Below are 26,716 nucleotides of genomic sequence, written 5' to 3'. Positions count from 1 at the left end.
AGGCCCATGAATCTCCAACAAGAGAGACACAATACAAGTTTGGATTCATTTCCACTCCCTGCATTGATTTGTTTTGGTTCTTTTTATGGGGCTTTTGGTTTAAGGAAACAATCGATGGTTCCCAGGTGAAAATGTCAGTGCTCTCCTCCTTAACCAGCTGTCTCCACTTTGAAAGTTTTGGGGGTTTTTTTCATGCTGGAGCTCCATCTTGATGACTGTCTCTGTTCTCTCTTTCTTTTTCCTCCTTTCATGTCACAGGTAGCAGAGTGCAGAAGGTTGGAACAATGCCAGATTCACCTGCGGATGTGAAAACCCAGCCCAGGTCCACCCCACCCACCATGCCTCCTCCACCCCCGGCTGTCAGCCAAGCAACCAATCGCAATGCTTCATTCACCCCTACTACCAGTAAATCAAGTAAAGATGCTTTCTATTTCTATTATACGTTAAGTCAGCTTTATACAGTGAACATGCATTTACTATCAGTCATCTATACCAAAATCTTTACCATAAACTATTTAGCTGTACTTGACCCACAGTTTTTTAGCTTAGGCCTACATGCTATGAGATCTTTGACTTAAAAATGATCATCTTGTGCTGAAGAGTCAAGTCAGCAAGCGGTTAACCAGGCAGGTGTGAGAAAAAGAGCAGCTAAAAACAGCTCTTCATTTCATACTATGCATTGGAGAAGATAGCCATAGTTATGTGAGCTGGTATCGCCATTATTGCACATGATGCTTCTCTACAGAGCCGACATACCTAAGCATAGATTCAGAAAAGATGCATATCACATACTGTGATCGTAATGTTCACAGTTTGATTCCAGTCAGGGACCTTTGTTACGTGTCATTCCCCATCTCGTTCTCCCTTTATTTCCTGTCAATTCTCAACTGTCCACTGTCAAATAAATGGAAAGATTTTAAATGTGAAAGTCTAGGTTAAATATAACTCTTGTTTCAACAGTATTCCACTGACTGTGTTTCAGTGTGTTAAAATAAAAGTATTCACCCATCAACCTCTAATAAATGACACAAATTAATACATTTCTGCAGTACCTCAGAAGCTATCTACAATGGACTACACAGTCATTTGTCCCTCGTAGGTCAACTGTCATGAACACTTTATATGCTTGGGTAAAGGGAGAGAAATTCCAAATATGTGTTTCTTCCCTGTTCTGGTGAACAAGTGTTGAAGTCACTTGTGTGTCAGGTGTGTGTGTTTCTGCAAGCATCTATCTGTGTGTGTGTGTGTGTGTGTGTGTGTGTGTGTGTGTGTGTGTGTGTGTGTGTGTCTTTTGGTGTGCAGAATGCCCTTGCTAGTGGGACAAGTGTCTTTGAGCGCATGTGCGAGTGCGGCTGTGGCATTGTGTGTGCATGTGTGTCTGTGTTGTTTACCAGCTGGTTGGGCGGCGGTGGCCAGGGTGGCGATGCGGTGTGTAGACTACTTTCTTCCCTATATAGCAATGACAGGCCATGTTGTTTCACCTGTTGTGGTGGATGGTCAGCAGTGTAGCTCTCTCCTTGCACCTCTCCCTCTCTCTAAAACCAGAACACAAGTGCTGCCTGTTGGGATCACATGGGTCAGTCCATATGTGTTCAGGCCTCGACCCACAGATTAGAGCAACAATCAGGCTCAAGAGGAACCACAGGAAGGAGACTATTGAACAACTAAATTGTACATAGTTTTGTGTTCATGAGTACAAGGTTACAGTCAACACTGGCTCACTGCAGAGTCCTGTAAATACATTTGGAAAAGTTGCTGCAGTGGTAATACAGTTATAGTTTGGATGCCATGTTCAGTGTAAGTGCTTGCATATGCTGTCATACATGAAACCCAGTCATTTATTTACAGGTACAGACATTTCATACAAAGACCACTGTATGTTTAATCTTACATGTTTAATGTTTTAGTTATTCAAACACAGATAAAATGCACATAAATGTATAAAAAAAAATATGACACACTGACGAGAGACAGGAGAAGGACAAAGAGTTGAGCTTTTCATAAAATTATTTACTTCTTACTAATAAATAAATGCATTACTGCATAACTAAATGCATTTTGTGTCATCTGGATTGGATATGAAAATATGAAAACAGGGGAAAGGTCAAACACGTGTGTGTGTGTGTGTGTGTGTGTGTGTGAGCTCCTGCGTATTTGTGAGTTTGTTTGTGCCTGCATTACGCAGAATATGTGTGTGATTATATATGTGTATGAATGCTGTGTCTATTCTGAACCTTAAAGCCGCAAATCTACTCTCAGCTGGTGGACATGTGTAAGGCCAGATTTAGCTACACACCTGCTATTGGAATAAAAGTAACACAGGCCAGGGGACTATTTTTGGCACCTCTTTAACAAGTTCCTCTTATAGTTGTGTCCTAGTGAGTGAGGGGGAGAGGGTGAGGAGCAGTGGAATAGACTAATACAGGGGGGAGATGGAGGTGGGGGGGGGGGGGGGGGGGGGGGTCAAATGGTACCACTTGTGAGACAGCTGAAGTTACTGCAAACGCACACACTCACAGCGCTCAGTCAAACTGGCAGAAAATTGCACCACTTTGTCACTGTGTGCATCTTATACTGTAGAAGTAGTGTCAAGTTTGAGTCTAATGTGTGCTTTACTTATATTTCATCTTAACCACACACTCCTCTATCAGCAGGGTATAAGCGTTTCTGCCCTCATCACACCCCCAGATCTGTCAGATGCCCCCCAGGCCCCTCAAAAACTACTGACCCAATTCACGTTGTCTCTTCCTTCTGTCTGTTTATCTGCAGTGCTGAATGGGAGCAGCCACTCTCCTACGTCGCTGAACGGTGCTCCGTCAACTCCTAACGGTTTCAGTAATGGGCCAGCCATGTCGTCGACGGCCTCCCTTTCCAACCAGCAGCTCCCGCCAGCTTGTGGTGCCCGACAACTCTGCAAGCTGAAGCGTTTCCTGACCACGCTGCAGCAATTTGGCAACGATATATCGCCTGAGATTGGAGAGAGAGTGCGCAGCCTTGTGCTGGGTCTGGTGGTAAGTTCTGATTATATTCATGCAGAATTATTTTGATTAATATTTCCAACAAAACACTACTGTACATCCGTCCATTCATTCAGCAGTTCTCTTTCGTCTAACTTATTATGCTTGATGATAGCATACAGTTAATTCATGTGTTGCACAATATTTTACATATTATAAATTTGTCTTGTACAAAAATCAAAAGTACGGAGTCCACAACGTTTTTTTATCTTGTGCACAAAAGATAATAACTTGTGCGCCAACATATTATTTTGTTCGCATAAGATATGGATCATCTTGTGCGAACAAGATTAGAAAATTCAATTTTTCAGGACTTCTGCGGCTCTGTAAGAAAGTGTCATAAAAGTTTGTCTCTTAGCGACTCTTGTGTCAACTCTCCCTGTTGTCTTGGACAGAACTCCACTCTCACCATCGAAGAGTTTCACTCCAAACTTCACGAGGCCACCAACTTCCCTCTGAGGCCGTTCGTCATTCCGTTCCTGAAGGTAAATACTTGTGCCCAGATTTTATGCAAGATTAATCAAGTCTGATGTCTTCAGTTGACATGCTCATAGCTTACTGCTGCTGTCCATATGGCCAGTGCTCAGGAGTGATACTGTGTCCTCTGTGCTCCTTCTTTTTCTGCCTCCAAACAGAAATGGTTCATAGGGAGAGGCGGGGAGGGAAGCCTTGTCTTGATTTGAAACCTATATGTACTTGAAGTACAATATAGAAAATGGTGGGATGTGCTCGTGTTAAAAGCGGTGTATGAGTGTGTCAGACCTCCTGGTGTGCAATGATCCTCCACATCTGGGACATTGCAACAGTGGCTGCGTTATATCAACCAGACAGTTCTGAGAAAGCTATTTGACAGCACTGACACACACACACACACACACACACACACACACTATATACACATCAGCACACCCTGGAGAGAGAGAGAGACACATGGCAGAGGAAGGTGTCAAGGGACCTGTCTTATCTCAACCTGTCTCTTCATCCATCACTTTCTTTTTTTTCTCACCCTAATATGGCATTATTTCACTCTCACGCCATCTATCTGTTGTTCCACCATGAGTTTCTAACTCACCTCTTGTCCACTCTTTTCTACATTAACATTGGTTCAAACAAATCTATATGCTTCCTACAACAACTTTTATCATTCCTAATCCAGAGATGTTGGTCTTCCCTCTTTTTACCACTGAAGGCAAACCTGCCCCTGCTGCAGAGAGAGTTGCTCCACTGTGCCAGGTTGGCCAAGCAGACTCCAGCTCAGTATCTGGCCCAACACGAGCAGCTTCTCCTGGACGCCAATGCGAGCTCGCCCCTAGACTCCTCCGAGATCATGCTGGAGATGAATGAGCATGGCAAGAGACGGACCCCTGACAGGTAGCATCTCTCCATTAAACACAAGAAAACGCATACACACAGACTTCAGAGGCACACATACATTGGCAGACTCTCACAAAGCTGGTGTTATATATGAATTATTTCAGGGCATTTCAGAATGCCAAGTGACAAGGGGAGGCTATAAATCCTCTATGCGGGAGGCGGAAGTCTGGACAGCCCCGATGCCAGGCTGGCTCTGCCAGCTGTCTGGGAGGGAGGGGTGAGATAAATGTAGAGTAGGAAAAGAAAGAGAGAGTGAGAGAGCCAGAGAAGAGAAGAGGGAGTGAAGTACAGCAGTTGTCCTCAGCACAACCCAAAGACAGACAGAAAGACCAACAGTGAGTTATAGTTTGCAATTGTCCCACATTTCTCCGGAGCGCTCTGCTTTATTCACCCAGCTAAGAAGATGACACAAGAGAGAATAAACTGGCATTTCCTTTTCTTCCCCTTTTCTTCCTTCTTCTCTTGCTGGCACCGTCCTTCTTTTCTGATCACTTCTTCACCTCTCTCTCTCTCTTCCTCTCGCTCTCTCCGACTGCCTGACCTACGGGCTCCCAGCAGCTGTCCATATGTCAGGGATGTGTCCAGATGGTGATGTGCTGACCGTAACGCTGAGCACATCCTGAGCAGGGTGTGGGGAGGTGGGCGGTGGTGGGACTAGGGGTTGGAGCTGAACGTGCAATCCCACTGTAATCCGCACACCTCCGCCTCCCGACCTGTGGCTTATACAAAGCAGGCGGGGCTTGGTGGGGGGTTCAGGCTAGGGCAGACCTACGTCGTGCCAGCTGTTCATCTGATTTGTCAGATACTCGAGCAAGGGATATGTATGAGTATAGCCGACATGCACAAATATACACTTGGATAACTAAGTATGAGCACACACACACACACACACACACACAAACATAAACACACATCATCTACATGGGGCAGCATTGCATGTATTCGCCTTTGATCCCCAGGATGATAAAGAGTTATTTTCCATCCGAATGCCTGGCTATTGCCATCCAGCTAAACAGATTAATATCAACACTCCCATTTAAACTGTCCAGATGGCTTGAAAACACAACCTCTCTCACATACACACACATGCACGCACACTCACTTAAAGTGCACAGACACAAATGAGTGTCACTAAACATCTGCCAAACACAGCATTCAGCCCATATTGCCCCTTAAGCCCCAGAGCAGGGTGGGAGGGAGAAATACTTGCAATCTAAGAGTAGGCTGAGGGATATTCAGATTAAGAGCTTCAGATGCAGGGTGTACAGTTGGACTTGGCTTTGTTTGATACATATGGCGTACAGCTGTGCTTTGGAGGGCCACTGCCTTACTGTAACTGAACAACAAGCAGCTCTCAGCAGGGATACATGTGTGTGAGTATGTGTGTTTGCATACACCATGTGGGGGTTGTTGACCTTTAAAAAAACAAGTTTGTATTCTTTGCTAGAGCCTCCTCAAACAGGTGTAGTACACAATAGTAGATGCTGTAATCTTTGAAAATAAATTTGTTAAGACAGTTTATGTGTCATATCACTGAGCTCCTGTTGCATGTAGAGTCCCAGTAAAAGGACACAATTTGACTCTTTTTGAATTTGAATTTTGGCTTCATTTGTTTAAAATTAGAGCACAGCTGTTCATTTGGATTTCTGAGTTTTCTTTTCATGATCATGCATCATAATACTGTTACTTAAGGTGGTTTCACAGTTTGCCAAAGACACAGATACTGCACACTAGCAATATAGGCAATACTAGCTCGTCAAAAACAAACACAATCAGATATCATGAAATGATGAATCAATTTGTTTCACATGGTTTTTACCGCGGGCCTTTCTGTGCTCCTTCATCTGATTTTCAGGACATTCTGGTCTTTGCTGGGGCATGTTTTCCTGAACTATGAAGTAATACACTGGCATCACATATTTAGCCTGGCAAAGCCATCCTACAGTTTTCACATTACTCATTGTGGTCTGGCGAGGCCATAGATGGACAAGCTGGAGAAAGATGAAGTAGGCCGTACAAAAGTTAATTCTCTCCCTTCAGACATTACACACAGTGTCAAAAAATCAGTTTCTGAATAAAACTGAGGTGAGAACTTCAGTTGCAGATTTTTCAGAAATGAGGGTAGTCATGCTAGCATCAAAACAATTTCTGATTGGACCAGCGTTCATCTGAAGCAGCTGAATCGATTCTTGGGTCGACATTTGTGGAATAATGGTAAATGTGGTAGTGGAAACAGAGCTTATGAGGTGTAGTCTGGCTGTGCAAGACTATTGCATATTGGCAAATAAACAAAGATTTGTTTTGCTGTCTGTGATAATATACCACATATCCCACACTTCCCACTGCTGGAAAAATGCTTCAGGCCTTAGTCTGTGTCCAACCAGTTTGACGTTCATCCCATGATTTTAAATTCTTTACTGGATGTTTCATGTCTTTGTTAACACAGTTGTTTGCTCTGGGTCTACTTTTTCATACTGTATACTATTCTGTGTGGGGCTGACATTATCTACTGCCAGGCTTAATTTTCTGTTCAAAAAACACTCTTAAAAGGACACCACTATTCATTTCTAACTCTAGTCTAGATGTATTATTACACAGTTATTACATTCAATCATGTTTTAACCCACTCCCGTGTCCTCCTCTGCAGGACCAAAGACAGCTCAGAGAGAGATGGGTTGCACCCGGAGCACCTGGCTAAGAGGCCCTGCACCATCAGCCCCAGCCAACGCTTCAGCCCCAGCACGGGTCTTCCTGCTCACCCGCCTCCCAACGGCCTCCCCTCACACCCCCCCAACGGCCTGTCCCACCCACCCAACCCCCAAATGGGACCCCAACACTATCGCTTAGAAGACATGGCCCTGGCACACCAATACAGAGACGCTTACAGACATAATGAACACCGTGACTCCCGAGACAGGCACCGGCAGACAGGTAGAGTAGCTGCAAAGCATTCGCGGGGTCAGATAAATCTATAGATCTACAGTCCTCAGTTAAATAGTCAAGACTGTGGGCTTGTGTATATGTAAGTGGGGTGTATGGAGAGAACAAAGGCCAGTTGTCAGTCCAGTGTGATAATCCTTGTGGCAGTGCGTCTATATAAAGACCACAGCCATACATGCCCATGTGTTACAACTGTGGCAACCATATATGCCTTCCTTCTGCTTTCCCAAAAGGAAAGAGATGAATTCTTAGTCAAATTGTCTCACTGATTAGACATGAGGCTATAGCATGGGCAGCCGAGTGCCTGCCACCTGTTCTTTTGTTTGCAATTAAACATTGATTACCCTGACGAAAAAGTTATATTGAACTGTAAAACCCTGAAGAGGTTTTGGTCACACATTGTTTGGATAGTCTAGTGCTCCTACCAGTGTGCTTTGCATTAAAATGCATGAAGCAAGAATATAATTAATAAAATACAAGAAAATAAAACAATAACAAAAGAAAAAAGAAAAATCAATCCCACCCACCACTAGAAATTAATGAATCTCCATCCACTCCACAGACACAAACTACAAACACGGGCATACACATAAATACACACAGTAACTACTCGTAATAGAAACATTTTCAGTTTAGTACCACCTGATGACCTGAGAGGTTTGATTTGATTGCTATAATGCATCACTAAGTCGCTCTCAGTCAGGGCTGGGTGTAGGGTTAGAAATATAGTATTTTGCTGCTTGGAGTCAGTAATACAGTATGTGTGCTGAATCTGACTCGTGTTTGTCCTTCAGCAGTGCATGGAGCTCGCCAAGAGGAGGTGATTGACCACCGTCTTACAGATCGAGAGTGGGCAGAGGAGTGGAAGCACCTTGATAATGTACGTATCAGCATGTTAGCCATGTTTAATGTCAGCCACCTCTCTGTTTCATTCATAAAGCAGTGGAAAAAAGAGCAAAGAGGGCAGCAGGTGATTAAAGTTAGTTTTAGTGCTAAAGATGGTATGCATGTGACAGGGACTGTTGACAGACAGAACAGCCTCCGTCCCATCTGAGTATGCAGACCATGGACAGCTGACCTGTGTCAGTGTGGTGAATTAACAACAGACAGACACCTCTCTGGCTTCCTGGCACCCAACTCCATGAAGACTTAAAATCATGTACACTAGACGAACACACACACACTCACACGCAGAAACAGGGCCCCAGATGGAGCTCAGGACCCAGCAGAGAGCAGCTCCAGCTGGGGAGAGCAGCTGAGACTAGAGCTGCAGTATTGGAGAGAACCGGCCAGGCCTGGACCCCTACCAAATTAGAAACACTTCACTGAAATAAATATAGCTAAGTCAGAGGGGAGGGAGGGAGGAGAGAGGAGGAGGAAAAGAGGCAGAGACAGAGAGAGAGGGAAAAATGAATGGGAATAATGATATGGATTGAATGTCAACCATGCTAAACCCATTTAGCAGACCGGGCCGGGTCTGGAAACACAGGGCACTGTGGAAAAAAAAGTGACACTGTTTACAACGGGGAGAAAAAGCCGAGAAAAGAGAGGAAATCTGTTGAGTTGGCAGGAAATGGAGCAGAAGGGTGGAAGGAATTGGCTCAACTTTTTCATCAGCAGCCCAGCTGTTACATTACCGTTGTTGTAATGCTCTTAGACATTGAATTTCACTGACAAGCACACAATCCGTGGGCAGATAGGCAGAGACAGAAACACACACATCTGATAGGTGGTATGTGTTTTAGGACAGATTAAAATGGTGTGTAGATTTACAGCTCAGTGGCTAAGTGACTCTTTCCTTTTAAACGAGCTTTGTTCCGATGGAGTTTGTTTTTTATGTATTTATTAAGTCTGGTTCATTAAAAAAAAATCTACTACTGTGAAGATGTTAAAAGTTTTAACTGTTTTCTGTTAGTTTTTGGGGGACCTGGGCGTGTGATTTACATTTTCAACTAAAGGCAGCACTGTCAAACTTCTTCTTCCTTTCATTTGTCACGTTAAGTAAATGTTTTATCTCATCCTCAATCCTGTCCCATTACAGCTCTTGAACTGCATCATGGACATGGTGGAGAAGACACGCCGCTCTCTGACGGTGCTGCGCCGCTGCCAGGAGGCCGACCGGGAGGAGATGAATCACTGGATTCGGCGCTATAGTGACGTGGAGGAGATGAAAAAAGGTGGGAGCAACGGACAGCACTGCCATCCTCCTCCTCCTCCTCCTCTTCCTCCTCCTCCTCACCACAACTCCTCCTCCAACACAGCTAGCAGCAGCGAGTCACTGCCCATAGGAACTTCCTCGGCTGCTGAAAGGCAGACAGGCAGACAGACAGGTAGACAAACACACACAGGGTATGCGTGGCAAAGCAAAACACTCACAGCCAGGTAGGGCTTATTCGAAATGCTGAAAATGCCTTGATATATCAATTTAGACACAAAAAGTGAGTTAAATGATCATATTTACAAATCTTAGCTCATACTGTGAGGCAATACAAATCTGGTTGCAGCATCCTGGATCTTTAACTAACTGATTGCGCCCTTACGCTGCCAGCATGCTCATTCATAATTAAGATTTGTATTCATTTCTAATCCCCGTGTTTCCAATCCTTCCCAGAAATGGTTGAAAAAGTTGACAGCTTATTTACTGATGTTGCCACACATGTAGTTTGTATTGATCCCAAAAAATAGAATTGGAAACTATAGGGGAGACTTGTGGATGTGTGTTTGTGCAGATCACAGTTTATTACTGTGTGTATGTGTTTAATTTAGAGTGTGTGCCTGCTTATGTGTTTCAGAGATCCACAGAGACTTCTTACACAGGCCTCCCTCAGGATACCTGCCAGAAGAAATCTGGAGGAAAGCTGGTGAGAGCCAAGCAGCCCTTTCTCTCTATTGTCTTCATGATTGACCTCACACAGACTAACAAAACACACACACACACACACACACAATCACCATCATCAGTCTTCAGGGCCCTCACCCTGGCTACCGAGACAGACAGAACAGAGGCCTTACAGCCGTAGGTCCATCAGGGCAGAGGATTGGAGGCCTTCAGTGTCATTAGGGCTAAATGCCCTCCATCTGTCACCACTATGAAAGGCCACTGCAGTTAAAGCTGCAGTGAAAATGCAGTCACCTGGCCCGAGGCAGGCCGCAGCAGCGCAGCACGGGTCGGAGATTAACTGGTCTCCATTGTCCGAAGAAACACACACTCTCTCATTTTTTTCATTGTGATTGTTTTCTAGCCCCACGCGCAGTTTACAAACGTATTACAGAAGTGAATCAAATACAGACATTTAGATATACAGACAAAAAACAAAAGTAATGGTTATTATTTTTGGCTCAGTTTGTAGCCAAAGGGAAGCAGGAGAGAGTATTGCATTGCATGGGCCTACTTGTATATACTGCATGTTAGATAGAGTCCATCCCAGGAGTTATCTGGCTCAGCCCTTGTTTCCACCCCAGTCCCACAACTATTATGTTGCAGTCATACTCCAATACCCTGTGGAGGAAAGATGCTGCTGCTGTCGGCAAAATAATGTGCTACATGTTCACCAGCAGAAAAAAAAGCTTTTTTAATTGCAGTTGTTTTTCATACAGGTACTACAAGCATCCCGCTCTCCCCAGCACTAAAGCACCTCCAAAACAGACAGGGTGAGTAACATACCTCACTCCCAACATCTCACCTTTAGTGTGTGTGTGTGCATGTGTGTGTGTGTGTGTGTGTGTGTGTGTGTGTGTGTGTGTGTGTGTGTGTGTGTGTGTGAGCATGTGTCACCTCTATCTTAACAGCCAGGTAGTCTGCCTGGTGTAGCTGCAGCACCTCTTGCTTTTAATTAAAACCAGACACGTATTCCTTGCTCTGGTTCAGGTTGAGAGACTGCAGTGCTTTTGAAAAATAAGATCTGAAGTGTGAAAAAGCAGACAGAAATAACACGTCTCAGGGACTTGCCAAATCCCTGTGGAATTAAAACGTTAATATTGCTGCCCCCGTGTTTTCCATTAAGTGCTAATTGCCCCAGCATCTGCTATGCAGTCTCCTTGATAAGAATTAATTAAATTTGCAAACTAATCTTAGTGGTGCATGCATTTGGCCAGATAATTGAGAAGCTTGGGATAATGCAGATTGTGTTTGCAAGGGAGAGAAGAAAGGAGGAGGAGGGATATGAGAAAAAGAAAGAAGGAGTAGAAATGAAATGACGAATAAAGGTAAAGGCGGGATGAGGGGAAGCATTGAGACATGTGTTTGAGTGTGACTGTATGTTGACAGGATTGACAGAAACCTTTTAGCATATGAGCACAGGAATCAAGCTCAGACATGCACACGCAGACATACATGCACACACAGCCATGCGTATATACACAGCAAAGTGTGGATAAGGCTCCCCCCGCTGCCTATCTTTTTGCACAGTAGTTTGAAACAACTGGAGTGGAGCGGCAAAGAAAAGTGACAGTTATTTATGAGTTCCCTCTCAAACAAACACTGACTGGAGGAAATAAGGAGCAATGGAGAGAACAGTACCAGTCTCACCTCCTACTTTGGTCTAATACACCTGGAGAGCCACTTGTATGTATGTCATTTGTGCCTTAGTGTGCGTGTGTCTACATCTGGAGGAGGTGGAGCAGAAGGGAGAAAAGTCACTTAATCTTTGAAAATGTTGCTGTCTTTGATGGCAGAAGAAAATGACATTTTAGAGGAATTCTCATCTTGTGATCACGACATAGCACATTAGCATTTGATTAATAAATAGCTTATATTTGGCAATCTATTTCTCAGGTGTATAAAGCCCTACGAGAAGTCGTGTACTGTGCATTTGTCGTGCACCGTGAGGCCAATAATGAAAGATGGCAAAATGTAATCACTCCTGCCTCTTACTGAGAGGGGACTGCGGGAAGTTTCTATTTTAGACTGCCATCTGGAAAGGAGTCTACACACCTGCCTGTTGTAAAAACACAGCCTCCTCACTCATACAATTTGTGCTTGTGCTGGAAAAACAAAAGGCCCCATGATAAAATCTACATCGTAGGAAGCCCTGCAGTGGAGATATGCATGCCCACTGGTGGGGAAATTGTTCACTCTTCACTGTAAACTCTAACAATTTCTATTAAAATTATCCTTATGACGAGATGACAATCATGCAAACAGGGAATCCCAGGAAGTTGGATGAACAGCCAAGTTGGTGACAAAACTTTGGAGACATCTGCTGTTGTCAGCACTGGAAGTTATTGTGGCCAGACGTGTTTGAATTAATTATTGAAGTCTGGCTGTTTCCCTTTTCTGGCAGAAAGTTTTAAATCTTGGATGATGTACATCTGTTCACTGAGATACAACAAGATGGCAGCTTAAAGAGCCTCAATAAAGGATGACAGAGCAGGCAGGATAGGAGACGATGGTCATAGTCACTAACACCTCTCTGTCGCTTTCTCTCTCTCAGAGGAGGCGGTGAATGAGGTTAAGCGACAGGCGATGTCGGAGCTGCAGAAGGCGGTGTCGGACGCCGAGAGGAAGGCCCATGAGATGATTTCAGCAGAACGCTCTAAAATGGAGAGAGCGCTGGCCGAGGCCAAGAGGCAAGCCTCTGAGGACGCACTAACAGTCATCAACCAGCAGGAGGACTCCAGTGAAGTGAGTATCACAGACCCCCCACCCACATTTTGCCTCATTCTCCTCTCACTTGTTCTATAATTCCTTACTCAGTCACTCCCTCTTTGAGTTCCTTTTCAACACCCTGCTCCATCCATTACCCTTCACTTTGATCCCCATATCCTCTAAGTTATCCTGTATTGTGTAATCCATACAGCTGGCTGCTCTTGGTTTGGTGCCGCACCATGTTGTCATCATTATTGCAAAAGCAGTCCAGTTGTCTGTGTACATAAAAGCAGGCAGACCCAGATGGTTGGAGCAGAGTGCCAGGCTGAGGCCATTGCAGAGCAGTTGACCACCACCTGCTGGTAACAAGAACCAGTGGCGTTGGACCAGGACTTAAAGTCTTAAAATGAAATCCCTACGCAAAGAGTAACAGAAAAAATGAGGATCAGACAAATAAACTAGATTATAAAAATGACTGACTTTAGCTCTTACAAACTATGTGCTATACTGGGACAAAAAAGAGACTTATTTTTATCAACCCACTCTCTCCCCACTGTCTCACCAGAGCTGCTGGAACTGCGGGAGGAAAGCCAGTGAGACGTGCAGCGGCTGCAACACGGCTCGCTACTGCGGCTCCTTCTGCCAACACAAAGACTGGGAGAAGCACCACCATGTCTGTGGTCAAGGTCTGCAGGGGCTGCCAGGGGGCAGCAGTGTCCCTCTAGGCACCCCCTCCTCCTCAGCGTCCTCCAGTGCGCCCCCCACCCACTCTGCGAGCACTCCTCCAGGACCTTTGTCCCTGGCAGGCCAGAGCAGTATTGCGGGAGGGGCTGGCAGCGGCAGTGGAAGTGTCTCTGCCAGCCCCAAGGAGAGCAGTTCCAGCAGTGCCTCTCGCTCCACAACTCCAGCTACCCCCGCCCTACTGGATGCCACCTCACGCTGACGTCTGACCCTTGTCCCTTCCCTGCATACTGATGCGACAGTGCCCACACTCCACACAAAACCAAACTGAGGAATCTTCATCGCACACTGCTCCCTCTCCTCTTCCCCTACTTCAGTCCATATTTCCCTCTTATCCTAAGCTCTTCTGAAAATCTCACTACCTGATGATAGACTGGTTTTCTCAACTTGTCACCTTCCCCCCAAAATACTTTTTTTTTGTCTTTGTCTCTTTCACAACCACAGCCACAAATACAAAGATTCCTGACTGGAGCGCAGTGTCGTGGAAAGCATGAAAAGTGTCTCCTATCTCTGTGTTAAGTCACAGAAACATATCAGATGTGTTTGCTGAAAAACATGAGCTTTGACTTGAAGATGTGACTAAGATGTGCCCACAGTCATGTAAGCACGTTAAATACTGTCCACATAAGGACACAGGACAAGGGCTGTGGTAAGGCAACATCGATGGGGAGATGACTAGGTCGATTAGCACTTGGTATTGGAGTTCCCTTTAATTTAGCACCAATGAGAGAACAATACCCAGCCCTGAGATGTGCACTACCAGTCCAAACAGTTCACTGATGTGGCACTTATTCGACAGTGTCCTAATGGAGACAGGCGAGGAATATAATACCTTTTTTTCAAATGGATGAGGGAAGGGGGAAAACCTGTTATGCGATTAATTCCTCAAAACACAGCTTAGTATTTATTAAATGTTTCTTTCTGGCTTTAAGGGAAAATAAAGAAAAGTCCAAATATTCTAAATAAAGAATAATAGTGATGATGATGATGATGATGATGCTGATGATGATGAGAACGATAATGATATGAAAATAAATTAATTTTAAACTGCTAACTACCTTGCTAGCGAGCCAAGAAAATCTACACCGGACTCACCTCTCTGCACCATTGTGAACCCAAATGAATTCAAAGATGAAAAAATAACATGATCCAAACCTTTGTATTACACTGCCAAAGTGAGTAAGTAAGCGATAAGGAGAAGCACTCATCTTATAACCAAACGCAAAGCAACATCACCTCCTCAGCAGATAAGCCAGCCCTGAGAGGACCAGGCTGCAGAGAAGCTGCAGAACGGGACCCAGAGATAGTCAGACATTTAAAAAAAAAACTGTGACCTGCTTTGATCTGCAGCTGCCTCCTGCAGTCTGGACAAAACTACAGCGATTCCTCAGTGATGGCCCAGACTAGTGAATATGGACAATGCTGTGAACTTGCCTACAAGAAAGACTTAATGAAATGGATGGAAACCCTGCCACAGTGTGATTTTTTTTGTGAATGGTAACAGAGAGGACAGAGAGAGGAAAAAAACAGAGGAAAGGAAAAGCTACACAGCCTCTAAGGAGATGAAGATACATACATGGCAATGGAGCTGCCAAAAACCTCAAAACAAGCTTGAAAACATTGTCCAAGAAAGCATTGCATACTACAGAGACGTATGGGAAGACTGTTTGTAAGCCGTTTTTTTAAAGCTCCACAACGAGGAGATATTTCAAGGATTTGCTGTTACCTTTACATTCACTCCCTCCTTTTCCAAAGCATGATAAACAGATGAAAGAGCCTAGTAAAGGGCGGTGTAGACTTGGTTCTCCTCTCTCTTTCTACCTCCCCTCACCCCGCACCTCCCTTCTTCGCTCTCCCACCCCCCCAACTACTTGACTCAAGTCTGCCCCTAACCCCAGCCTGCTTTGAACAGAGCCTCAGAGCAGCCATGTGGGAACGGTTGGAACCTGCTTGTAGATATTGTTCCAATTTTCAAATTTCAATAATGTCTCTTGTCGCTGATGTCCATATGTGCTGCCCTTGTGTATATTCAGAAAGATGGACTTTGTTTTGGTTTTGTTACCTTTCATTTGCCTCCTTTAAGTTTGGGCTGAGCAGTGAAGTCAGAGCAAGGACACTCGTTCATGAGAGGAAGCCCCACATTTTACTTATTGTTTGATTTGTTGTATCTATATTAATGAGATGAAACCCCTCTTGTAGAATATTTTGTATTGCTCGCATTGTAAGACAGTGAGAGGACAGAGGTGCAATATGAAGAGAATTCAGCTACTGAATGGAACCTCAGCAACTGCCCATAGGGTGTCATATAATATAGATACATATAAATATATTTAAAGTAACATCAGTAACTTAATGTGAATGTACATAGTATTTAAAGAGGTCCAAAAATGTGTTTGCCAAATAACAGAAACCTTTAAAGTTTAATGTCCAGAATATGATTTTCTCACAGTACATTTGTTTCTCAAATTTATCAATTTTCCATTTTTTCTCTCATACAAGTTAAACACTCAAATCAAAATGTCATGTGACCCTGAGTGGAGGAGACTGTTGGTAACAGAGGTAAAATTGAAGGGGTGGATGGACACTACAACAGAACATTTTCTGAATTCATCAATTTTGTTTCACTTTAATCGCAATTAAGTCTAAATGACGTCATTCACCCCAGGTCAGTTTGCAGGAGGGGACTCAACAGTGTCTATTGACAAAAAAAGCCCAACTATAGTCAACAGAAGTGGTGGCTCAGTTTCAAATTTAGTTCCTTCAAACCAAATTTAGGAATTGTCAAACTTGATATATCATGTCAAGTGTTTCCTTTCGGCTCAAGTGCCACTGTAGTGACCCTCTCTCTTGATCCTCATCAACCTGTGTGTGTGTGTGTGTATGTGTGCATGTGTGTGTGTGTGTGTGGTTAGGAGTGTATGTTTCCCCCCAAGGTGCAGGACAAGCCATTACTGTAGGATGAAGTGATATGCCAGTGTTAAGCTACAGTAAACCTCAAACCTAATGTTGATACCTAATCTCTGAAATGTTGCTTTTTATTTCATTATTGTTTATTTGTAAAGATGCAATTTGAGCATACGCTGAATATGAGGGATGGGTCTTTATTTCCAGACCAAGAGAGTAGCATCACCTCCTGAGGTTTGTTTTTTTTCCAGTCCTTCCCACATGTTCCAGCAATATGATCGCCTCATGTTTGTTAAACAGTTTCAAGGCCTTTACCTAAAGCAACAGAGGGCCTTGTGCCAGCCATGCTCACACAAATTTTATATTGATCATTGTAAATCCTACATGGTTGGCCTCATACACACTTGGACCAAACTAACTAAAAAATAGGTTGTTTTTTTGTTTTTTTGCAGTGGGTGGCATAGGAAAACAAAACTCCGCTTTTTGTTCACCAACAGATGGATAAAGTGATCATCAGTAATCATTGTTTGGACTATCTGAGACGTATAATTCAAATGGGATAAGCTGCAAGGTACCCCTGCATCTGTGTGTAGCATTTATGTATGTGTGTTACAATTACCGTGATATGGTGTTGACCTCAGCCTTTTTGTGCCCTTTCCCCCTGATGTCTAATTCCTCCACTACTACCACAGATCACTCTTCATACCCCCCCCCCACCCCCCCACACACACACACTAGCTACCTCCTGTCACCATACAGCTAACCACCAGGAGAGGTTGACCTGGACTTTGAAAAGCTGGGCTGAGAGCAGACATGGAAACGCACATTCAAAAGCGAGCATATGGATCTGAAAATGATAAAAACAAAAGTGTTGAAAGGAATTGCCATTACTCATGATGTAGAACAATATTTATTCTCACCAGACCTCACCTTTTTTGATCACATCCCACGAACCAAACGGATACTGCTGGAATTCAGCAACACACATACAGTCAAACCTGCATTACCTTAACTGAACACAGAATCAACCATGACATGCCATTTGTTGTCCAAAACCAATAAAAGCACAAACCAAAGTACTCCTGCATTGCCATAGTAGGCTTTGACGCGATGTGTATTGACAGACCAGAAATAATAAGGTTAGATCTCCACTACACCAGTTAACCAAAGTGTCTGATATACACACAATCAGGGCACACGAGTGAAGAGCGCGCTCAATGAACCGGCTGAGTTTCAAATGTGTAGAATTCTTATTCAAGCAATCAAAGCGCTTGTCGTCTACATATTGAATAGTGCTTCTGTAAAAATAATAGAAGCATCTCCTTTGGAAAAGCCTACTGATTGCGTGTTCTTAGTTACAAAGCCTTGCAGAGATGAAATGAATGAGTGGTGTGTGTGTGTGTGTTTGTCTGTGAAAGTTGCGTGTGTGTGTTTTTGTAAAAAAAAAGAAAAAAAAGAAAGAGAAAACAACTTTTTTTTCATGTCTCTGTACAAACTACTTGAAACCTTCAGAGCTTTAATGAAACATCCCAGACAGACTATACTGGCAGATCGATTCACAATATGTAGCAACAGCTTTGTGCAGTGAAATATCCACATCAAAACAACTTTGTAATGACAGTTCCATTCAACTCTCTAAGTGTTTCGCGTGTGCCTCCTTGTCTGCAAGCAAGCCCTCAGATAAACTAAACAAAGCCAAACCCAATAGACCTGTTATAAATGACCAAAATGCAACCAAAAGCTACAACTTTCTTCTTCTTTCACTTTGGTTAAGGTTTTTGTGTTATGTCCCAGCATGAGAGAACTTTAATGTGGTCGATTGTGTGGGACATGAGGCTGCAGTCCTGCAAAAGCTGGAGGAGCTGTAGAGGAAAGAGCAAACTGTCCGTCACTGAGATTCTCCCTCCTGATGTCACTGGACAGGTTTACAAAATATCCAATCAATGTTCTGTTCAGTCGGGTGTAAGCTTCATGAAGTCATGAAAGAAATGAGATTTGTGCCGAGGTGTCATATACTTTTCTGTGTGAAGATATTTTAGATGGCAAACGCATAAGGGCTCTGCTGTTGTGAATACCATCCAAGGGTCTCTGAACACTTTACATCAGCCACTTTTCTATTTGTTTAACTATGTACATGAAATGGGCAAAACGCATGTTTAGAAAAGACAAATATTAGCAGGTTGGCATTCGTCTCTCCCTACCCCAACCAGTAACTCTACCAATGAAGTTTCAAAGCTCATCTGATGTGATGGTGACACGTCCTTCCTGTGAAACAGGCACTGATGAATAGCTCCAGTAGAAAGCTAAAGTGGCAAACAGTGGATTCAGCACTTGTTTTCCCCAAAAGCCATGGCTCAGGATGGTCCTGTTTTTAAAAGGTTTATGGTTTTATATGTGTAGGGAAGCATTCTATACTGTATTGTGCAATACATTATTACAGAAAAAACATGTTTCTGTAGGAAAGGTTGGCGCTTTGAAGATCTTTCTCCTTTTGTTTTATTTCCCTCTTCAAAAGGTCCTGTTGCCGTTTTTAGATGAAGTTAACTGTGCCAGAAGAATTAAATTCTGATTTGTATTTATTTCTTGCATGCTTTCCTCCCTGTTGCTAATACCGCTCTTTAACTGTTCGCTCTGTTGGATGTGTGAAGCTGTAAAACATTCTAATTCAGGTTATTGTCTGTGTTGAACAATGTAACTGTGTAATTAAAACATGAAATGAAGTATTCATCACTCTAGTTGCTTTTCTTTTTTTAAAAGCCTCAGAAAAGGAAAATTATCAATTGAGATTGAATCATCACTAACACATCATGCCTACAGAAATATGATAGCAGCAGAACGCACTGAAAAAACAGTATAACTATTTAAAATATATTCCAACAGTCCAATACACTTTTACAAAAATCATATATACCACACAAACAAATCACAAACAAGCTGACTCAATGTCTTTGATCTTATATTACTGTCACAATTATTTACAATTTACTATTTACAAAATAGTATTTACAATTTGAAAGATGCTTAAAAACATATATTCATACACAGTGTATCTCAGACACCTTCCAGTTTACAGTTCAGATCTGCAGTTTATACCCACACTTTGTTATTTTAAATTCTAGTGGAGATCCTAAAGTTTCCATTGATACCAAATGCATCAGGCTGAATTTTGAAGAATTGTGTTGAAAATGCACAAGACGCCTAGAATATGTCCATATGATGGAAAGCGCCGTAAAACTGGTGGGTTTTGGGTTCACTCAGTATAAAAAAATCATAAAGCTTCAATGAAGAGTTAGAACAACTGAATATATGAGATACTATCAGACAGAATGAAATACTCTGATTCTTCCAACCCCAAAGTTATCTTTTTCATATTCACATATAATAAACATATTCTTCCAGTGGTGTAATGTCATAAAGTTTGTAGTTTTCTAATGTTTGTGTATGGGTTTTTTTTAAATACAAAAGTAGAATAGGTATTTTTCACAGTCAGAGTAGAAAAAGCACAGGTGCAAATAATAAAATGAATGACATCTGAACTTCCATTTAGCTGCTTCAGTTTCCGGGTGCTGGTATTGTGCATGCTGGCTCACTGTCACACTGTCATGGCTCACTGGGACACTTGAATACAACAGAGCCATCTTTCGTTATTAGTAACACCTGTGCTTTTCCATTCAGTCACAATGTCTGCGGTGATAAAAGCCTTCAGGTACCTTACATGAAATATGCAAACTCTGAACAATCAATAGTCTTGTAGCATTCCTGAAGAAGTTAGTATGGAGTTTAAATTACACCTCAGTATTACTACAACAATTTATCAAATACAACCAATTTTATCAAAGGAATTCCGTTTTATTTTGAAGAATGAGGCCATTTACTGTGAATGAACAATTTCTTATTGTAGTAAACAGTTGTAAATCATGTGGGTGAGGTGAGGAGAGGGATGGGTACTAAGGGCAGAGAAGGGGAGGAGGAGGGCCCCCTCGTTGGTGCGCCACTGGGACGAAGACGTCCTCCTCCAGCGTCTCTCTCACGTGCGCGCCACTGTCAATCAATCCAGCGCGTCATGAGTCTCATTCACAGGTGATATCTATTAGCTTACCTCATATGCTGTCAGGTGTCGCGTCCGTGGACCATCAAGCCGTCTCTTTACTGTGAGAGATTTATTTTTGTTTCGCGGCGGTTTCGGCAAGCTAGCGGTCGGCTTTGCAGATGCCATGTTTGAGCAGTGAGCATGGCGGAAAATCATCTGGAGTACGGCTACCTGGAGGGCGAGTGCATCGGGGAGCATTTCGCCGAGGACCCGGTGGGTATCATTGTGTTTGCAGTGAATCAAAAGGGTGCTGTCACGTTTGTTGTTTGCACGCACGTCAGTAGGGAGAGCGAATGACGATTGTCACTTGGGACAAACAAGCGCATACATAAGCTATGCTATGTAGTATCGTTGTTTCACTGATAAACGTGATGTGCAAAGAACGACATCAGTGAGCCACATCCCGTACAACACGCTGAGTGAATGGTTCGGCATGGAGCCAATCAGGTGCACTGCAGGTCCAGGTTGAAATTATTGAACACAGAGTGGTTCTAAATTGTGGTTCGGGCACTTAAATAACTGATGGTACTAAAACCCTGTTCCACCTATAGCTGTTGTCCTGAAACCTCAGGCCAGCAGCCATGTGAAACTGACTTATATCTGGGCCGAATCAAATGTGACGGATTCCATATATGTTTGATTAAAATCCATGTCAGGTATCTTTTGGGAGCATTTGGTGCTTTCACAAAATGTATACTTTGACCATTTTGTTCAGAAACAGTCCATCCCTTCTGGTCATTTCATTTTCAGATATCAAACCAATACTTTCAGAAAATAGTTTCTTAATAGTTTCTCTTTCTTAATACAGAAAAACACAATATCCAGGCAATCACTGTATCCTTCTATATCACAAGAGATACATGGGTGACTCCATTTAAAGGAAAAGCCTGCAGTTTTACAGTTTTAATGCGCCTCATCAAAGACTCAACACATCTTTTTGAGGGAACACCATTCATCCAAAAGATGTCCTCTTATTTGATGTTTTGATGATCCAGAACCTCCAATAGGTGTCACATTGGCTTTAGATCTGGTGACACTGAAGGCCACAGCATATAATTCACATCATTTTCATTCTTAAACCGTTTGTGCCCTGTATGGAAGCATTGTTATCTGTTATGTTTCTGCACTCATTCATTCAGGTTTTCCCTTTTTTAATTTGTCAGCAGTCTGGTTTTCAGTGTAGCTTCAGTCCACAGTGACTCCATGCTCTACTTCCCATGCTTGTGTGTCTCAGGAGCTGGCAGCCATCAAGGCCAGGGTTCAGGAGCTAGAGATGGAAGAAGAGACGGAAAGACTGAAGGAGGAGGAAGAGAGGTGTGATGCAGGAGAGATGCAGCTCCTGACCAGCAGTCCCCGACCTGGTGAGACAGCCCGCGGGTCTTGTCCGCCTCGTGGTTTGTTATTGTGTCACATTGGTGTACAGCTAAGTACTGATTGTGCATTTGGGAAGCCTCGACAGCGTATTTTTAGCCAGGTGTGTAGCATCGCAGCCTCCAGGCAGGTGAGGTAACGGCATCCTTCACCATCTGGCTAACACCTGGGACGCTTCACGTGTGCCTCATCACTGCCCAATGAGACGAAGCAGCGAGCCCCAGAGAACCAGAAGGGTCCTCCTCGCTGCCTGTGGCTATTTTCTGCCTCTATGCGTCTCCTCATCCCTTCCTCCCTTTTGGTTCCTCCTCAGAACAGAGATGTGATCAGAGGGGATCCAGATTCTGAGATAGATAGAGGAATATATATATATATTGTCAAAGATGATGCAAGAAACAGATATGTTGGTGAAAGTAATCATTGTGTTCATTTCACCTGGAGTGACCCCCAGTGTAGAAAGTGCATACTTTATATTGCATGTACAAAAGCAGCATATACAATTTTGTTTTTGTTTCCTCCACAGGACCTTTCTACAATATGACTCCTGAGGAGAGGATAGACGCAGACAACAGATCAGTCTATGTAGGAAATGTAAGACTTGTATGTGTGTCTTTTGTTCATACTGAGCATGTTCTTTTCACACTTCTGATCTGACACACTGTTGAACAAATCCCAGGTAGACTATGGAGCTACCGCAGATGAGTTGGAGATCCATTTCAACGGCTGTGGTCCAGTCAACAGAGTTACCATCCTGTGTGACCGGTTCTCCGGCCATCCCAAGGGGTGGGTTCAACTTGTGCATACCGTTTATATTTATTTATTTTTTTTTTTCCCTACCTGACACAGTTTGACCTTACAATACAACAATAAGCATGTTGGTCTTTTCTCTTCCCCTTTCACAGCTTTGCTTACATTGAGTTCTCGGATCGAGACTCTGTGCATAGTGCTATTGGTTTGCATGAGACCTTGTTCAGAGGACGAGTCCTTAAGGTGAGGAGCACTACATTACATGTTGGTCCTAAAGGAAAACCCTCAAATTAGTTGGCTAATCACACCAGTCTGTCAAATCTCAGTGATAATGCACTGGTTGCACACACAGGCTACAGCAGCCTGGGTACTACTAACACTAGATTTTAGAATGGGCTGATAGTCAGGTATATGTGTTTTGATTTAGTCATGGCAAAGGGCGTATTTAAACTGAGTATTTGATTGGTAGAGCTCAAGGGATGCCCTTATATAGCCTGCACTATAGCACTTCCTCTTATCATGATTCATCATTATCCCTCCTTCTGAATTGAGGAATACCTGTGCACTGCAGATAATCTTACTCACCGTTTGGTGGAAGTAGAAACAAAGTTATGTCATTTTGAGCTGACTTAATTTTCATTCCAGTGATCCTTTTTTAAGCAAAGCAGTCAAAGCACCCATTAAGTTTTCATTTTCCACGTTTTGAGCTTATCTCCCTCTATGCATCAAGACATTTAGGTTTTTCTGTTCTATCACTGTTGAATGGCAAACATGGTATTTCTTTAAACACTAATCAATCATCCTAACCAGTAAACCACCAGTTAAAAACGTGTTCTTTGGCTTGCAGGTAATGCCAAAGAGGACCAACATGCCAGGCATCAGCACCACAGACAGGGGAGGACACAGAGGTGGCCACACCAGAGGCAGAGGCCGTGGGTATCGTCCACCCCGATACCAGAACAGCTCTCGAGGCAGGTTCCGCTACCAGTCAACCAGGCCACAACATCAAACACCCCACCCTTACTACGGAGGCCCCTCAGTGGGGAAGAGACAGTGGGGACACATGGACTACCATGAACAGATGCCTAAACGTTACCCATGTCTCCTTCTCATCACCCCGCCGTCAGAGGAGTTGGGGGCAGGGTCAAGTGGGCCGCACTACCCTCAACAGCGCTAGCGCTACCCACCTTCCCAGCATATGTAACAAAGTGCGTGAATAGAACTGATTTAATTTTAAAGAAGTGTTTCCAGGCGTTACTGAGTTGAGCATCATGTGAGAGAGCCCGAGTGGACAGCAGAGATGACTTTATAAGTTGCATCCCCTCATCAGTCCTTCAAGTAGATGAGATGTGAAGAACGAAGACTGGGGTCAGAGGTGTTGCATTATAAGCTTATGTTGCTGTGAATGCATGGGACAATCCTCAAGTTGTTATGCAGTTTGCATCTCTTACCGTTTTTACAAATCGATGCGAATGTATTGTGTTGCTGCCTGCAATGTTATGTATAAATCCTCCCTATGTATAACTTATAAGTTATTTGCTATGTAAGTGAATGAATAAATAAAAGAATGATCCGGTGCTCCATTTGTAGTAAAATGACACACTTGCAGTGATGTACAACAACAATTCAGTTTTATTACTTATGCATTTCAATAATCAAGGCAACATGTAAACAAAAAAAGGATTAGGGATGTTCTGTACAGTGGAGGCTCAGAAGAAGGGTGGAAGGGATGTCAGCCAGTTGGCACCATCATCCCAGATACGATGCCATCGAAGGCCCTGGAGAATGACAGGTCAACAATTAAACACTGCTACATTAGGAAAATATCTGACACAACTCTTTGAATATCAGGTGTCAAAAGAATAAACTCACTTAGACTGAATGGGGTCCCCGGGATTGTGGAATGGGTTGCACATTACGTCGGTAAAAGAGTTGTGTAATTTTCTGAACATCTGGAATAGAGCAAGTTACCATGTTAAACTATTAAAACAAAAGTTTGACATGAACAAACGCATTGCAAATTGTATTGTGGGGTCATGTATGTGTGCATACTCATACTATATTCAGGTTTCTTGATATTTCTTTGAATATGTGATTTGTGTATAGTAAGGATTCAGCACTAGGGGCAGGATTACTAAATTGCCCAGATGAATGCACTGAGAAAATGTAGAAAAGCTCTTTGTACATGCAAAGAATCATCCTTTCTGGAATTATCTTAAATATATTTAGCCATCAGATCATTACAATGACACACATAGTGGGAGACTGAGGTGACACTTTTCTATTGGTTAATAAAATATAAGCTGAGGCATAGGGCAACAAGGTGTAATTCAGCACTTGCACACATATTGTATAACTAGATCAGCATCCTGACAGAGAGAACAAAGTTTGTAGATGTGTATTAAACAACCAGTGTAACCAATGTAGCTTTTGGAGAATTATGCTTGTTGAGCTGCATTTGATTATGATTAAACATGCAATAGGATCAACTTACACTTCTAATTTCATTGTCCCGTAATGATGTATTTGACGAGTCCACAACAATGACAAATTTCACCTTGCTGTTGGTTACATATCCATATCTAGTTTACCAGTTAAGGATATTCGGTTCCCCCTGTAAGAGACTATTTACAGTGCATGGATTCCAGGTCCACTGACTGACATGCCATTTTATTTTATAGCACATATATTAATAAGTCTTATACACTTAACATCCAGACTTTAACCTTTTTACAATAACAATAAAAGAATGAATGCAATGGTCTACATATCTGGGAATATGGGCATATATAAGGATTTCAGCATTTGTCTTGATTGGTAGAGGTGTACATTTATTGTTGTGTTCTTCAGGTGTAATGAATATGTGTTAGCCATCTTGTTAAAATGATAATCAACCTTAGACCACAGTCCTGTACAAGAAAGATGATCTAATTAAAAGATAAGTCAGGTTCTTGGAGCACTTGTCTTGTACGCCCACAAGACAAGTGCTCCAAGAACCTGACTTTTACCTAACCCTTAAAACAAGGATACACTTTGTAGTCTTCAGTGGGATAGAGCAGACCCAGGTACAGCTCTCTCTGGTCTCCCAAAGATTTGCCCACTGCTGAGATCTTCTCCTCCACCACATCCAGAGAGGTGTGCACCGTGTAGTGAAACTTCAGCTCATTTTGAGTGGGCACACTGCGGATATACAGCGGGTAGTTCTGGGAGAGGACATAAAACAGCACAGACACACAACAACGAACCTGTTAACGACAAAATCTCATCAATGATGTAGCAAATTGTAACAGCAGCCAGCCTGAAAGTATGCTAATGTTGTTAGCTGTTAACGTTAGCTTTGTTTGGGTATTTCAACCTGCTGGACCTTCAGAGAAAGCCGACATTTGCTTAGAGACAATATGAGAATGAAGAAAATATTTTAACAATAAAAAACAGGCAATGGATAAAACACGGGACATTTAACAACAGCAATCATTACCTCTTTCGCGATCACTGCTATGCACACCGCCATATTAAAGTTCCTCCTCTGAGCTGTCAGATGCTGTCACGTGATATGCTGCATTCAAACGCTGTTGGAAAAGTGGCCAAACATGAGAGTGCCTGATTTTTATCAGTCATTATACACACCGTGAGTTTTAGTCGTTTTATTCATATAACTTATTTATATTGTGAGTTTGTAGTTTTATTGACCAAAAGTATCTGTTAAATGGTCCATTTTTGTATTCTCTCCAACCGATTTCGAATTTTTTTGTCGCATGTACAACATTTATCAGAAGTCCTTGAATCCACCAAATATCGAGGAACACTTTTACGGACATTTAGTTTAACAGTTTAACCTAATTTATAACGCCACCACGTTCATAATTCAATTTAAAAAATAAATCAAATTTTATTTAATTTAATTTTATTCAAATAAATAAATTCAAGCAAACAATTGCTCTACCG

General features: G+C 42.8%; 3 protein-coding genes across 5 annotated transcripts; 2 read left to right on the top strand and 1 right to left on the bottom strand.

Moving 5' to 3' along the window:
- Nucleotides 1-284: 284 nt before the first annotated feature.
- Nucleotides 285-13,862, top strand: cbfa2t3 (CBFA2/RUNX1 partner transcriptional co-repressor 3). 2 transcript variants are annotated; one of them, XM_070924302.1, is made up of 10 exons: nucleotides 285-405; nucleotides 2,770-3,011; nucleotides 3,413-3,502; nucleotides 4,207-4,388; nucleotides 7,039-7,322; nucleotides 8,126-8,211; nucleotides 9,373-9,566; nucleotides 10,113-10,192; nucleotides 12,764-12,954; nucleotides 13,484-13,862. In XM_070924302.1, the coding sequence occupies exons 1-10, from the start codon at nucleotides 285-287 to the stop codon at nucleotides 13,859-13,861; spliced, it is 1,848 nt and encodes a 615-aa protein (XP_070780403.1). In that variant the 3' UTR covers nucleotide 13,862. The 2 variants fall into 2 exon arrangements, with proteins under 2 accessions (XP_070780403.1, XP_070780485.1); XM_070924384.1 differs by having other exon boundaries at nucleotides 9,373-9,598; nucleotides 10,124-10,192.
- Nucleotides 13,863-20,794: 6,932 nt separating this feature from the next.
- On the top strand, nucleotides 20,795-23,955 carry pabpn1l (PABPN1 like, cytoplasmic). Its single transcript, XM_070910247.1, has 6 exons — nucleotides 20,795-20,866; nucleotides 21,888-22,014; nucleotides 22,548-22,615; nucleotides 22,701-22,807; nucleotides 22,927-23,014; nucleotides 23,619-23,955. Exons 1-6 carry the CDS (start codon nucleotides 20,795-20,797, stop codon nucleotides 23,946-23,948), a joined length of 792 nt encoding a protein of 263 aa, XP_070766348.1. The 3' UTR covers nucleotides 23,949-23,955.
- A 425-nt stretch (nucleotides 23,956-24,380) lies between these two features.
- Nucleotides 24,381-26,303, bottom strand: trappc2l (trafficking protein particle complex subunit 2L). Of its 2 annotated transcripts, none has more exons than XM_070905480.1 (5): nucleotides 26,250-26,303; nucleotides 25,802-25,974; nucleotides 25,266-25,353; nucleotides 24,644-24,723; nucleotides 24,381-24,549 (listed from the first exon to the last, which is right to left on the bottom strand). In XM_070905480.1, exons 1-5 carry the CDS (start codon nucleotides 26,280-26,282, stop codon nucleotides 24,504-24,506), a joined length of 420 nt encoding a protein of 139 aa, XP_070761581.1. In that variant the 5' UTR covers nucleotides 26,283-26,303; the 3' UTR covers nucleotides 24,381-24,503. The 2 variants fall into 2 exon arrangements, with proteins under 2 accessions (XP_070761581.1, XP_070761590.1); XM_070905489.1 differs by having other exon boundaries at nucleotides 25,802-25,940; nucleotides 26,252-26,282.
- Nucleotides 26,304-26,716: the final 413 nt, after the last annotated feature.

The sequence above is a fragment of the Enoplosus armatus genome, chromosome 1, assembly GCF_043641665.1.
Source record: "Enoplosus armatus isolate fEnoArm2 chromosome 1, fEnoArm2.hap1, whole genome shotgun sequence".
NCBI lineage: Eukaryota > Metazoa > Chordata > Actinopteri > Centrarchiformes > Enoplosidae > Enoplosus > Enoplosus armatus.
The sequence above is the reverse complement of the archived record's forward strand: the minus strand, read 5'-3'. Positions and strand labels throughout refer to the sequence as shown.

Bases quoted from the DNA above. Each gene is read 5' to 3' on its own strand.
- cbfa2t3 (XM_070924384.1), top strand. From the start codon at position 285: ATGCCAGATTCACCTGCGGATGTGAAAACCCAGCCCAGGTCCACCCCA. The intron at 7,323-8,125 runs GTAGAGTAGCTG...TTTGTCCTTCAG, and splicing joins AGACAGGCACCGGCAGACAG to CAGTGCATGGAGCTCGCCAA. The intron at 8,212-9,372 runs GTACGTATCAGC...GTCCCATTACAG, and splicing joins AGTGGAAGCACCTTGATAAT to CTCTTGAACTGCATCATGGA.
- pabpn1l (XM_070910247.1), top strand. From the start codon at position 20,795: ATGGCGGAAAATCATCTGGAGTACGGCTACCTGGAGGGCGAGTGCATC. The intron at 20,867-21,887 runs GTGGGTATCATT...TGTGTGTCTCAG, and splicing joins AGCATTTCGCCGAGGACCCG to GAGCTGGCAGCCATCAAGGC. The intron at 22,015-22,547 runs GTGAGACAGCCC...TTTCCTCCACAG, and splicing joins GACCAGCAGTCCCCGACCTG to GACCTTTCTACAATATGACT.
- trappc2l (XM_070905480.1), bottom strand. From the start codon at position 26,282: ATGGCGGTGTGCATAGCAGTGATCGCGAAAGAG. The intron at 25,975-26,249 runs GTAATGATTGCT...GTCCTCTCCCAG, and splicing joins TAGCAGTGATCGCGAAAGAG to AACTACCCGCTGTATATCCG. The intron at 24,550-24,643 runs GTGAGTTTATTC...GTCATTCTCCAG, and splicing joins GGGGACCCCATTCAGTCTAA to GGCCTTCGATGGCATCGTAT.